At 44.1% G+C, this 15299-nt stretch overlaps 1 gene segment (V, D, J or C); it reads left to right on the forward strand.

Annotated features, from left to right (window-relative positions):
• The first annotated feature begins 6120 nt into the window (after window positions 1-6120).
• On the forward strand, window positions 6121-12575 carry LOC135969797 (T cell receptor beta variable 7-8-like). The segment is given in 2 exon segments: window positions 6121-6216; window positions 6364-12575. Coding segments are annotated over 2 exon segments (522 nt in total).
• Window positions 12576-15299: the final 2724 nt, after the last annotated feature.

The following is a 15299-nucleotide window of genomic DNA, read 5'->3' on the forward strand; positions in this document are numbered from 1 at the left end:
CTCTGTTTCCCTTTTATCAACACACAGGCCCGGAAGACCCCTCCGTCCTGCAGCCCGTGCCATGAGCATCGGCCTCCTGTGCTGTGCGGCCTTTTCTCTCCTGTGGGCAGGTGGCTCCTGGGCAGGGCCCCTTGTGTGGATTTCAAGGCCCAGCGCCTTCCCATTGGGGCTGCAGCATCAGCTTTGTCCTTCTCTGCAGGTCCAGTGAATGCTGGTGTCACTCAGACCCCAAAATTCCAGGTCCTGAAGACAGGACAGAGCATGACAGTGCAGTGTGCCCAGGATATGAGCCATAACTTCATGTACTGGTATCCACAAGACCCAGGCATGGGTCTGAGGCTGATTCGTTACTCAGCTGCTGCTGGTGTCACTGACAAAGGAGAAGTCCCCAGTGGCTACAATGTCTCCAGATTAAACACAGAGGATTTCCCGCTCAGGCTGGAGTCGGCTGCTCCCTCCCAGACATCTGTGTACTTCTGTGCCAGCAGTTACTCCCCAACGCTGCAAGGCCGTCTCCTCTCTGCACATAAAAGTAGGGCGGCTCTGCCCTCCTCCACCACCCAAAACTCAGGGATGACCTGGGCGGAATTTTCTGCACCAGGAACCTTGGAACCCCAAGTGGCCCAGACAGCATGAGCTCGCTCTATGTCAGGTGTCTCTGCAGGCAGTCTCAGCCAGGCCTGGACTGGTCCTCAGATGTCTCCTTTGTTGCTCTCTCTGATCTTTCCTCAGAGCTATGATTTTGGGTCGGGACTGGGGCTTCCCCAGCTCCTACTTTTGTACTCATCATCCTGAGTCCGAGGGCCCCAGGATGAAACATGATTTGTATTTCAGATCCATCTAGACTCCTGTCTCTCCCTGGTGAGCGTGTGGCTTCCTCTCTCTAGGGTTTCTCCCAGCCCCCACCCTCACGTGGTCTCACCTGTAGCCCACCTTTCCCATCTGGGCAGTCATCCTCCACGGCCCTGCTGGATTTTTCCTCCCCTCACCTCCCCGCCCCTCTCTACTGCAGCCATGAGGGGAGCCCCTCTTCTGTGACTCCTTCCTTCCAATCACGGAGTCTTCAGCGGCTATTTTCTCTGCCCTGGGCTGGAGCCTTCCTTCCTCTAGTGGCCAGCTCCTACCTGTGCTTCAGATCTCACCATGATCAGCCCTCCTGCGGGAAGCACTCCCTCCCCTCCCAGCTGAGATCAACTTTCCTCTCCTAAGCTCTCATAGAATCAGATGTCTGTTACTAACCTTTAGCACCGTTGGGCTTTCTCAGATACTTGTCTGATTATTTTTGTGCTCCACCCATTTTTTAAATTTTCTTTTGATTTCTTTTCTTTCTTTCTTTTCTTTCTTTCTTTTCCTTTTTTCTTTTTCTTTTCTTTTCTTTTCTTTTTTTTTTTTTTTTTGAGACAGAGTCTCGCTCTTTTGCCAGGCTAGAGTGCGGTGGTGTGCTCAGCTCACTGCAATCTCCGACTCTCTGGTTCAAGCAATTCTGCCTCAGCCTCCCAAGTAGCCGGGATTACAGGTACGCACCACCAGAATTAGCTAATTCTTGTTTGTATTTTTAGTAGAGACAGGGTTTCACCATGTTGGCCAGGATGGTGTTAATCTCTGGGCCTCATGATCTGCCCATCTCGGGCTCCCACAGTGCTGGGATATAGGCATGAGCCACCACGCCCGGCCTCTCCACCCAATTTTTAAGCCCATGAGAGCTAAAACGGTGCTTGCTGCATTTAGCAACATCGGTGCCTGGCATGTGGGGAGACCCATTTCACAGAGAATGGATGAGTGAATGACAGGGTGAGTGAGTGATGAGTGGGTGGACGAACCAATAGCAGGAACACGCTACATCTACTGTAACCTGGCAGAGATCTAGCATTAAGTACAAGAAAACTCACCCGTTTGATTGCTAGCCCAGGTTGGTCTTGGAAATTGATGGGGAATCACCATCATGGTGGCCACACCTGGGTCAAGGCTTCCTCTTGTGGTTGCAGCACAAGACCCCACAACAAATCGAGACGGATCAGAGATCCACTTCTAGAATACCATCCTTAAAGGTTGTTCCTCGAAACCACTTCTTGTAAGAAAATCTCCATTAGGTTTACATCAATAAAACAGGGCCACTACAAATTGGACAGTTTAATGTATTTATGATCAGAATTAGACTTCATATGTGGCAGGAGCTGAGGAAGAGAAGGTCTGGAGGAGAGAAGTCAGAAGGTGAGGGAGCCAGTCAGCAGCCAGGGCTCCTGGAGCTCTGGGCAGGACAAGTTGGAGTGTCAGGGACATGGGAGGATCAGAGCATGCCAGGCCATGAAGTGGGACCTTGAGCCGGGAGCACAGGAAAAGTCCAGGGAAATCTGTTTTTGGGAAAGCTGTTCCCTCTGTGTGGGGCCCACCCCTGCAGGTTTACTGCCAAACACTGGGGGCAGCCTGGCTGCTCTTGGTCAGCATTTGGGAAGATGAACTGGACACAGGGTGCAGAAGAATAGGACTTCCTAGGTCTGTTGGATGCCTCTGTATCCTCTGGTCACTGACTCTCACTCTACGACCACAATGACCTGCCAAGTATAATAGTGCCTGTTTTACATCTATCTAAAAATTTTTACCAAATGTATGTTTGACCATCTCTAACCCAGAATAAGAGAAATGGCATTCTTGTCTTGCCTTTGCAAAGTTAATTTAACACAATCCAGCACAGGAGGGATTCTCCCAGATTAAGGCATCAAATCACACAACTGTCTCAACCTTCCACAGTCCCCGGACTCCTCTCCGGGGGACACCTGTGCTGCCCAGGTGAATGTGGACACAATTTGTATGTAGATGTTCCAGACACTGGCTACTAACTTTTTTTTTTTTTTTAATACTGTCTCCCTCCACCTAGAGGCAGGGTTCTGCCTCCTTCTTTTATCTCTTTCCTGAGCTTCCCTCCTGATGGAATTGCATGGACATCAGACCCCTGGTCAGAGTGCAGTGATCTGTGGAGACAGTGGGAGGGAATCTCACGTCTTGTTGCCTTCCTGGACCCAGTTCTTTTGTAACCGAAGCAAGTGCTCTGGTCTCCCTTTGAGCTCCGCAGTATGAGAAATGTGCTTCATGAATTTGTAGCTGATCAGCTCAATGATCTGATGGCAAACCCGAAGTGAAATCCTCAGATCTGCCGAAATTGCCCTGCATTTCTGTGAAGATGGAAAGAATACTGTGTGGTAGAGGTGCCTTCTCTCCATGTAGCGACCTGGCCCCCAAACAGGACAGAGCAGAGAGGGCCAAAGAGCCCAAAACATGTCTCAGATGGTTGAAAGACAACTTCCCAGGACAATCCTGCTGACAACAATTGGTCCCTCGTATTACACGCCTGACCACCCTTCCCCCAGATCAGCTGAGTACGCAGGATATCACACACCCCAGCATCTTCCAACAAGGAAAAATCTTCGCATGCCAGCCTGCTTCCAGCACCACATTGGCCAAGCCTGGAAACTTAGCCTTTCCAGAAAAAAGCTCTGTCTTCTCCCAGCCCAGTCTAGCCCAGTAGGCTTAATTCATGATTTATGTCACCTTTTAATTTACTCAGAGGAGAACATATGATTTCAGAGTAAAGAATATTCATTTTTCTTTGTATAAGTTGGACCTAAATGGTAAACTGAGTACTTTACTTCCATCAGTGTCTTAAATTGGACAATGGTAAAAGAAATCTTTGATGCCAGAACTTTAGGTCCTAGTGTTTTTCATGTGGAAGTTCCCAGTGTCCTGGGCACAGAATAGATGAGCGTTAGTAAGTCACACTATGCCTGAGATGGTTTTCTCTGGGTTTATAGACTAGTATTCTCCTATTGAGCAAGCATAAGAGCATTCACTTCTTCAAGCTCATTTGTCACTTTGTATGGGAATTTCCAATTTGAAATAAGTTATGCTTTTAAATTTGAAGTCAGGCCAGGTACAGTGGCTCGTGCCTATAATCCCAGCACTTTGGGAGGCCGAGGCAGGCTGATCACAAAGTCAGTAGTTCGAGACCAGCCTGGCCAATATGGTGAAATCCTGTCTCTACTAAAAATATAAAAAGATTAGCCAGGTGTGGTGGTGAGTGCCTGTAGTCCCAGCTACTTGGGAGGCTGGGCCAGGAGAATCACTTGAACCTCAGAGGTGGAGGTGGCAGTGAGCCAAGATGATGCCACTGCACTGCAACCTGGGCAACATAGCAAGACTCTGACTAAAAAAAAAATAGTGTCAAGTCTACAAATATAATATAATTCTGATATCTATGTTATTTTTATAAGTTTTGGGTTTCAGAAAAAAAAAGGAAAGAAGAAGGCATATCCATAGGTTTGGTCATTTTTATAATAAATATATATGTGTATATATATGTGTGTGTGTGTATATGTATGCACACACAAATTCATACAAATGCACACACACAGAGATGCATATATATGTGTATATATACACACACTCATACATATATGTACATATAAATATATGTAATTTCCCCTTGGAAGAAAATGTCATGATGACTACATGGCTTAATGGGATTTATTTATAAAAAGAGTTTTTCTAAAGAGAATTAGAAAATTTGAATTCTATTCGGAATCTTTCATTGGGACTGTCCAGAGAGCATTTTTGACTCTACCAACTTATGTTGTGGGTGTATTTGGCAGCCCGGAGTGCAGCAGACAGTTCCTGGCCCCATACATTTGCGAGTTAGACTAGAGATGCCTGTAACCATGACAGACTCTTTGTGTTGTTCACTCTCAGTCCGGGCCTCTCTGGAATGTCACAGACCACCATCAAACAAATATATTCCCAACGTGAAGAATATTAGGAGATAGCCATGAGGAAAAGTCAACACCAACAAACAATTTTTGAAGTGCAAACCCAAAGACTCGAAATTTTGGCATTATGAGATATGAAAGTTTGAAGAGCTACATTTAAATGAACATGAGGGGAAACTGAAACAAGGAAAAAGAGAATGTATGAAACCATCAAGTAACTTTCATAAAAATTGTCAAATAATATGTCTAGAAATGCCGCATACAATCACTGAAAACAAAATGGAAAGTCAAACAGTTGATCAGCTCCTCCTAAAGAGATTTTTAGTGATGTCAAAGATGGATCTGCAGGAGTGATCTAGAATGCAGCACAGAAAATTAAAAGTGAAATACAAAAGACGTTAAGAATAGGGAAGAAAAAAATGGATATTTCCCATACCTTATAGTATGCATATTTTTCATAATTTCCCATTTTTTCTTGCATATGATTGCAGTTCCAAACAGATAAAATAGGTAGAAAGCTATGGGGTGATATTTATGAGATGTTAGCTGACAATTCTTTAGAGGTGTTTAAGGAACCAAATTCAGAGTTTCCAGAATCAAAATGAATCTCAAGTAAGACAAATAGTCAAGTCATAGGGAAATTGTAGAACCTGAGGGACAAAGAGAAGATTTTGAAAGCAGTCAGAAAGAAAAGAGAAATACCTCCCATAGGAATAGATGGAAAACGAAAGTAAGATAGTGGTTAAAAATAACCATTAGCTCAATTGTCATTCTCCTTCTTTTAAGATGACATTGATTAAAAACAACTTTTATAAGTGGAATATGAAAAAAGACCGCTGTGAGTTTCTACCCAAGTATCTTTTCTGAATTACAGTTAACAAAGGTGGTAAATGATCCCAGAAGAAAGGCATGAGGGCAGTTCATGAGGGAACCCATGTGATGGGGCAGCCCTGTTGGGCACGTGTGACTGGGGGAATGGAGGAGGCTAGGGCATGAAAGGGGATGGCAGAGGGGACCCTGACTTGGAGGAAAGACAATGAGCTCACCCCTTTGTGCCCTATGTTGGGGGCAGTGTTGGTGCATCCTACAGGACATGACCAGCAGACAGAAGAGCAGCTGTAGGATGAGAAGATGAACTCAGAGATGCAGCGTGAGGCTTCCAGGTCCAGACAGCTCTGGAGCCCGAAGTGATGAGCCGTGCATTGATGTTAAAACGGAGGTTATAAATATTTAAAGCGTCACCCAAGTGTGTTCTAATATAAATGCTGTGACACTGAGGTCCTGGGGATTGAGAGAGGAAGTGATGTCACTGTGGGAACTGCCCTGTGGGGACAAGGACGTCCGTCATCCTCTGCTCCTGCTCACAGTGACACTGATCTGGTAACGCCCCTGTCCTGGCCTGACCCTGCCATGGGCACCAGGCTCCTCTACTGGGTGGTCCTGGGTTTCCTAGGGACAGGTAAGTCCTCAGAACACAAAGTAGTTTCATTTATTTTCTGTGTGTAGGCGTGTGTGTGCGTGTGTGTGTGTGTGTGTGTGTGTGTGTGTGTGTGTGTGATGACAACAAATGTTTTCCTTATTCTGTTGCCAAAATCTGTTTCCACAGATCACACAGGTGCTGGAGTCTCCCAGTCCCCGAGGTACAAAGTCACAAAGAGGGGACAGGATGTAGCTCTCAGGTGTGATCCAATTTCGGGTCATGTAGCCCTTTATTGGTACCGACGGACTCTGGGACAGGGGCCAGAGCTTCTGACTTACTTCCAGAATGATGCTCAACCAGACAAATCAGGGCTGCCCAGTGATCGCTTCTCTGCAGAGAGGACTGAGGGATCCGTCTCCACTCTGAAGATCCAGCGCACAGAGCAGGGGGACTCGGCCGTGTTTCTCTGTGCCAGCAGCTTAGCCACAGCGTGGCACGGTCGTCTCCTTCCTGTTCACAAACCTCGTCCTTCTCTCTCCTTGCAGCTACTAGAGACCCTTAGCAGAGGCCTCTCTTTCATCCTCATTTTTCATGGGAAAGGAGTAGATTTGGACATCGGCTGTCCATTAGGTAGAAAGAGACCACAGATTCATTTCTGAAACACAGTGACTGCAAATGTAGGTGGTGAAAACAATCACGGCCCACTGCACTCTAGGAGTCCTCGGAACCAGCTCACTTCTTCAAGCAAGGAGTGGGTGTCTTAGCCTCGGCCTTCAGGGCAGACATGCATCTTCTACAGGTCTTGGAGGCTGCGGTGCTGCCCACATACTTGAGGTTGTCAAAAGCAGGAAACATGCTTTTCTCATGCGTATGTTGAGGCATCTGGAAGGTCTGAGGCTACATCCCAGGAACATCTTTCTTCTGAAGCCTCTATCCCTGTCACCTTGGAAGTTTTCTGCAACAAAATATCAAACCTCTCTTCCTGTTTAAAATACAGGTCTTTGCAAATTGTTGGTCCTTACTTGATAAATACAATCATGATAACAGTAAGACTTCATTTCATCTACCTACTTTAAGCCATGTGTATCCTTTATTTTGTTTCCATTTGCCATTGCTGCTGTCCTGATAGACAGAAGCATGCATTCACCACCGCTGTCTGTTTACCTTGATTCCCTCAGGAAATCTAATTTCTAGACTCTGAGTGTTTTCATTGTTGTCCAACTCATCTGATTTGAAATAATTTGCCTGAGGCCCTTAACTCAAGAAGTGTTTCATTTATAATATTGATTCTATTCCTTTTTATTTCTCATATTATATATTGTTATATAGTACTTGTTATAAATAGAAGTACGGTGATTATATTGCAATAGACTCTTCCACCTGTCTGTGGGTGATGCTGCAGTTTGTATCTGTGAAAGCGAATGCACTGGTCAGAGCTCATGGGATTACGGATCATGGGTTTCTGAGAGTCCTCGGTGACAGACCACTTCTCCAAGTCTGGGACTTAGTGTCCCAGACGCAGTCATGATAGAGGTGCCCTGAGTCTTTCATAGCTAGGAGGGGCATCATAGCCCTTCCAAATTCACTGATCAGAAATCGTCGTGGTACAGACACCAAATTTCTTTCCCCAGAGAATCATGGTCTTTGGGAGGGAGTTGCTCTGGACCCATTTTTTTTATTGTGCCATCCTGAAAACACTCCTTGCTCAGGTGCCCTGTGTCTCCTGTGACTGAGTAAGGCCAGGGCACAGATGGGAATTCCCTGTCTTCCTAAACCTTCTCTCTAACTGCTGCCACCTTCCTCCACATGACTCCTGAGACACCTGGTCCTAACAGTGGACAAGCTGAGGCTGAACAGTTTAGTCCACAGTTCTAAACGGTGCTGCAAGAACATGAAACAAAGCGAGCAGGGCTTCCAATTTATACTGAGAATGAACACGCAAGAGGAGCAAAGGGCAGATGTTACTAATGATCAGATAGGAAGGAATAGGGTTTCTGCTCGGATGAAATCATTCTGTTGTCTTAAGTTAAGCAGGAGAAACATTTCATTGAAATTACCTGAAGTCAAAGGCTAGCAGCTTTCCAACCAACCAGCGTTAACTCTTTGCTCTGTGATCTCAGCAGCTTCAGAGGAGCCAGAAATCCTCTCTTTGCACAACTGTCCCTTTGTTTATTCCAAGACCCCAGATCACACACTCTGATCCTATCATGAAAATAAGGAGGTGTGCTATAGTTGATGTTGCCTCGTTTTTAGTGTGTTGAGTAGGAAGCATTGAAGAACTTTGAAAGATTTGCTCTTGAGTCTAGGGATGTGCTGGACCCAGCTTGTATGACTCAGAAGAGCCAAATAGGCGTACTCTTCCCAGCTCCCCAGCAGTGAAGCCATGTTGGCCGCTTGAAATCTGCCATGGTGGGGATGCTGGTACCACAGAAATTAGCAAATGCTACCAGCCATGCCCCCACCTTCGCAGACACCCAGTTTAGCAGCACATCACTGGAGTATTTTCTGATGTCCCTGTCATGCCATGTCTTGTGGGGCCAAAAGGGGTCAGAATTCACCTCCCCTCTACTCTTGCTCCTAGAAGCCATTATCTAAGCGGGCCTCAATTGTTCTTATTTCTATTCAACCTCCAATATCTCTTGTTATGTAGCTCTGTGTCTCTTACAAGCATGCCAGCTCAGAACATAACAAGTACTTTGAATATCACTAAAGGTATGGCTGAACCAGTTCATTATTTACAAGTTCTCTTTCTTAGGATGGAATATTCAGATACTGGAGTCATTGGGAACAGAGATGGCCAAGCAGCAACTCTAGGTTGTGAACCACTTACAGCTCCACTATTCTTCTGTGGCAACAACAGACCCTGGAACAAGGACTATTTTGCTCTGGAAACTAAGCAGCTTCACCCCAGTCAGGAATGACTCTGCTTTTATTTCAGGCTGAGAAGTCAGAAGGATCACACCCTAAGTATTCTCCTCTCCAAGACCGAGTATGGCCACTCTCCATCTCAGTCCCTGGAAGTTGTCCAGAGTTCCCTGAGGATCTCTGCTCTGGGGGCAGAGTCACCAAGGCTCATCCTCGCCAGCTCCCCACAGACTCCAGCAGGGCTTTCCTGCCAGGTGCAGGGCAGGGGAATGGCTCTGCCTGTATGTTAGGCAGAGGAAGGTCATATAATGATTTTTGTATAAGAGGGAATGGGATTCTGGCTCTCCTTTAAAATGTTTGACAAATTTTTCTTTATTTTTTGTTTGTTTGTTTTATTTTGCCATCTCACCAGTTAGGAGAGGAATCCCTTGTAGTTGTATTGCTTTTGGGACTTGGGAAGGTTTTTGTGGTTAAGTCACATTAAGAAATTGTGTCTTTTTTTACTGTTCAGATATAACCCAAGGCAGTGAAAACCACAATGATTTGTGTAGCAGTCACTTGTGCATCCTATGATAAAGGTGTTAAGTTTTATTGACCACATCTAATTTTCTGTCTAGTGGAAAAAAAAGGCACAGTTAGGGGGCATATGAGCATGCGAAGAGAGGTCAATGCCAATTGACAGATCTATGCCAATCCCCAGTACTGTGGGATTGAAGGGGAGGGAGAAATGACCTCTCCTTCAGACCATGCTCAACAAGAAGGGAGAGGGAGTTCATCCATGGAAACCTGAGGAGGAGCAAATCCCAGGGGCTTCTAACTCAGGGTGCAGGAGCAAATTGTTGGAAAGGAAAATGGTCTGGTTCAGATGTCACAAGAGACAGGAGAAAGCAAAGTCCTCTAATCCACAGTCCCCTGGCTAATTTGCTTCCTTATGATACTATTTTGCACCAGCGTGTCCTCATCTCCTGCTGCCCCTCTGCCTCTCCCAGAATCATCTCTTCCCTCTTTGCTGCTCACATCAGTGGATGTGCATTGCACAAGTTGATCATTTCCTGTAGCAGCCACTTTGCTGGTCTTACTTATGTCCATCCTTATTTTGTGCATTAGGTTCTGCTTCCTCCACCATTGCTTATTGCCTTGTAAGAGGTCTCGTTTTATATATTTCAATTTTACTTTTTATTAATGGACATTTGATTTCATCTTTTGCTCGTCTATACTTTTGGGGTAACATTGTCAATTTTTGAGGGCATTTTTGATTATTTTTAGTGATTCAGATTAAAAAATCTCTCTATATTTCAACATCTGTGTTTTCTTCCTATTTTGAACCAAATATTATTTTCTCTCATTCCTCTCATTCTGTTCCTCTTTCTTTATATGGTAGTTTTAAGGGAGAAAAAGTTAGGCTATAACTGGAGCTATGTGATGAGAGTTATTCAGAATGAGGATGCGATATTAATATTGCTAACTCAATGAAATAATCAGGGTTAGAACTAGTGTTGGGATGAGGGTTTAGGGGAGCTGCTCATGAAATCTGCAGGATGGCGCTTCTGGAATATTCTGTCAGTTCTCTCTGCAGACACTTCCCAGCATTCCTTGGGCCATTGCAGAAGAAACAATGACGAAACTTCACTTATTGACCACAAGATGGCACTGTGGTCCACTGGGATCTAAAGGGCTCTGGGGAGTCTGGGAGAGCAGCCTAGGAGGGAAAGAGTTAAGAAAAATTAGGGCCTGGATCCAATATTATGTAGATGATGCAGTAGTTTTCAGTTATTGCTAGACTACCTACAGCTATGCAAGAGGTGGGAAGTCCCTCTAATCTGTAATGAGATCTACAGTTGATGAATTTTGGCTGGGCAGTCTTGGTGTAAGGGGCAGGTGCAGAGGAACAACTGCCTTAGAGTAACAGGGGAAATATAGGGGTGGGCTGTGCCTTGAACCCAGTGCATCTCTGCTGCACCTTATCTTCCCTGAAGGTCTCGCCAGGCAATAAGTTTAACCTACTTGAGTGATCTGGGATTCTACAAGTTTATAAGTTATACTGAAAACATCACCTTGGCTTAGATTCCATTGGACACCAAGCACATGTTCTCTGGAGGACAAAAAATATTGATAACAAGTTCTAAAACACCTAACAAACTACTGAAGGAAAATGTTAGTAGATGCACCAAACTGTGCCATTAGACCTGAAGATAATCGACTAGTAGAATCATCGAAAAGAGACTATAAATAAGTCTCTAGTAAGTATTTGTGGGCATAGAGCAGTGTTTGAGTCCTCTCAGGGTAGACTAAGGAAGGAATTCAGTTATTATCATGACTTTGGCTAGGTTTAAAATCCAGGAGCTCCTCAATTGATTTTCTTGTAAAATATTACAGAATAATATTGAACAAACATTTTATTTTTCTCCAGCCTGTATCCTTCTTTAGCACTTATAGGTAAAGCGGACACCTAGAGGCAAGGTTTCTTTAGTTGGGATCCATTAACTGCAGGACTGGTGGGTCCATAGATGGGCTTCACAGGGAGTGCAAACCCACGTAGAGGGAACCCGGTGTGTCTGTGCTGTGCCCAACCCTTTCTGTGAGGCTGCCAAACGGGGAGTGCTGGGTCACCCAGGACCCCACTCACAAAGTGGGGAGGGGGCTGCTTGCTGTGAAAAAAGTCAATTCACCAATTGGCCAATTTGTTGAAAGCCAAAATGAAAGGCTCAATGGTGAGCCTGATGAATGCCCAATTCCCCAAGCTGTGAAATTTATAGTAGCTCATGAATCTCAGAATGATTTTTAACAGCATATGAAGATATTTTTAGAAAGCTTTTGTTTATCTACAGCTTTCCTTGATATTGATCCTCAGTTGTTTTTCAGCCCACTCGTCAGTTGTGCTTATTTTTATGTCAAATTTCAATGTTCCCTATTTCAGTCACCAAGCACTTCTCACATTCTCCATATCTTACACAGATATGTTTGTTCCTGTTTTTTCTTATTTTTGTGTGATTCATTTTTAAACTGGCTGTACAGAATACAAGCATATATTTGTAAATGACTCCCATCTTTTATGCAATTTAGCAGTTTAATTTTTAGTAATACATTTTATTGAGGTGTAACTAATACAGAGTAAAACACAAATATTAATAGAAGGACATCCTGGTACATTTTGATAAATGCATATGCCAGTGCAACAGTAACTGAAACGATTTTAAAAAAATTTTCCATCACTCAGGAAAGTGTCCTCATGCTCTTTTCCAATCAATTTCTATCCCAGAGATAAAAACTTTTTTTATTTTTATCATCATTGACTAGCTTTGTTTATTCTTGAACTTCATATAAATGGAATCATGTAACATTTTTATTGAGTTATTTCCCTACAAAATTAGTATGTCTGAAGTGTATTCATATTGTTGTTTCAGTAGGTCACTCTTTCTTATGATTAATATGCCATTGCATAAATGTACCACAACTTGTTGATCCATGCTCCTGTTGATGGAGATCCATGTTACTCCTGTCTTCAACTATTATGAATAAAGTTGTTGTGAACATTCTTGTGGAATTTTTTCTTGTGGACATACGCTTTTTTTTTTTTTTTTTTTTTTTTTTTGGTATAGACTTAAGAGTAGAAATACTGACTCACGGTGTAGATGTGTGTGCTATGCTTGCCTGTCCCCTACAAATCTCATGTTGAACTTTGTCAATGTAATGGTATAGGGAGTTGGGACTGTTATGACTAGGTCATGAGGGATCTGCCCTCAGAAAGAGATTAATGCCCTTATTGTGGGAGTGAATTAGTTATCTTGGGAATGAACTTTTGATTAAAAGGATGGAGGACGTTCCAAGATGACCAAATAGGAACAGCTCTGTTCTGCAGCTCTCATGATGATCGATGCAGAATTGGGTGCTTTCTGCATTTCCAAGTAAGGTACCTAGTTCATCTCACTGGGGCTGGTTCGACAGTGGATGAAGCCCACGGAGGGTGATCTGAAGCAGGGCTGAGTGTCGCCTTACCTGGGAAGCACATGGGGTTAGGAGATTCCCCTTTCCTAGCCAAGGGAAGCCATGAAAGACTACCTGGAAAAACGGGACACTCCTGCCCAAATACTATGCTTTTCCCAAGGTCTTAGCAACTGACAGACATGGTGACTCTCTTCCGTGCCTGGTTCAGCAGGTCCCATACCCATGGAGCCTTGCTCTCTGCTAGCGACAGTCTGAGATCCATCTGTGAGGCTGTAGCCTGGCTTGGGAAAGGGTGTCCGCCATTGCTGAGGCTTTAGTAGGTAAACAAAGCAGCCAGCAAGCACGAACTGGGCAGAGCCCACTGCAGCTCAACAAGGCCTACAGACTTTAGACTCCACCTCTATGGGCAGGGCATAGCTGAGCAAAAGGCATCAGACAACTTTTGCAGACTTAAATGTCTCTGTCTGACAGCTCTAAAGGAGCAGTGGTTCTCCCAGCACAGCATTTGAGCTCTGAGAATGGACAGACTGCCTCCTCAAGTGGGTCCCTGACCCCTGTGTAGCCTAACTGGGAGACACCTCCCAGTAGGGGCTGACAGACACCTCATATAAGTGGCTGCCTCTCTGGGACAAAGCTTCCAGAGGAAGGATCAGGCAGCAATTTTTGCTGTTCTGCAATATTTGCTGTTCTGCAGCCTCCACTGGTGATACCCAGTCAAACAGTGTCTGGAGTGGAACTCCGCAATCTCCAACAGACCTGCAGCTGAGGGACATGACTGTTAGAAGGAAAACTAACAAACAGAAAGAAATAGCATCAACATCAACAAAAAAGTCATCTACACCAAAATTCTATCTGTAGGTCACCAACATCAAAGACCAAAGGTAGATAACACCAAAAAGATGGGGAGAAACCAGAGAAGAAAAGCTGAAAATTATAAAAGTCAGAGAACCTCTTCTACTCCAAAGGATCACAGGTCCTTGCCAGCAACAGAACAAAGTTGGATGGAGAATGACTTTCAGAAGCTGACAGAAGTAGGCTTCAGAAGGTTGATAATAACAAACTTTCTGAGCTAAAGGAAGATGTTCGAACCCATCGCAAGGAAGCTAAAAACCTTGAAAAAAGGTTAGATGAATGGTTAGCTAGAATAAACAGTGTAAAGAAGACCTTAAATGACCTGATGGAGCTGAAAATCATGGCACAAGAACTTCGTGATGAATGCACAAGCATCAGTAGCTGATTCGATGAAGTGGAAGAAAGTGTATCAATAATTGAAGATCAAATTAATGAAATAGAGTGAGAAGACAAGGTTAGAGGAAAAAGAGTAAAAAGAAATGAACAAAGCCTCCAAGAAATATGGGACTATGAGAAAAGACCAAATCTACGTTTGACTGGTGTACCTGAAAGTGATGGGGAGAATGGAACTAAGTTGGAAAACACTCTTCAGGATATTATCCAGGAGAACTTCCTCAACCTAGCAAGACAGGCCAACATTCAAATTCAGGAAATACAGAGAACACCACAAAGATACTCCTTGAGAAGAGCAATGCTGAGACACATAATTGTCAGATTCACCAAGGTTGAAATGAAGGAAAAAGTGTTAAGGGCAGCAAGAGAGAAAGGTCTTGATACCCAAAAGGGGAAGCCCATCAGACTAATAGCAGATCTCTTGGCAGAAACTCTACAAGCCAGAAGAGAGTGGGGGCTAATATTCAACATTCTTAAAGAAAAGAATTTTCAACCCAGAATTTCATATCCAGCCAAACTAAGCTTAATAATTAAAGGAGAAATAAAATCCTTTACAGACAAGAAAATGCTGAGAGATTTTGTCACCACCAGGGCCTGCCTTACAAGAGCTCCTGAAGGAAGCACTAAACATGGAAAGAAACAACCAGTATCAGCCACTGCAAAAACATGCCAAATTGTAAAGACCATCGATACTATGAAGGAACTGCATCAATTAACAGGCACAATAACCAGCAAACATCATAATGGGAGGATCAAATTCACACATAGCAATATTAACCTTAAATGTAAATGGGCTAAATGCCCCAATTAAAAGACACAGACAGGCAAATTGGATAAACGGTCAAGACCCATCAGTGTGCTGTATTCAGGAGACCCATCTCTCATGCAGAGACACACATGGGCTCAAAATAAAGGGATGGAGGAAGATCTACCAAGGAAATGGAAAGCAAAAAAAGCAGGGGTTGCAATCGTAGTCTCTGATAAAACAGATTTTAAACCAACAAAGATAAAAAGAGACAAAGAAGGTCATTACATAATGATAAAGGGATTAATTCATCAAGAAGAGC

The sequence above is a fragment of the Macaca fascicularis genome, chromosome 3, assembly GCF_037993035.2.
Source record: "Macaca fascicularis isolate 582-1 chromosome 3, T2T-MFA8v1.1".
In the NCBI taxonomy this organism is placed as follows: Eukaryota; Metazoa; Chordata; class Mammalia; order Primates; family Cercopithecidae; genus Macaca; species Macaca fascicularis.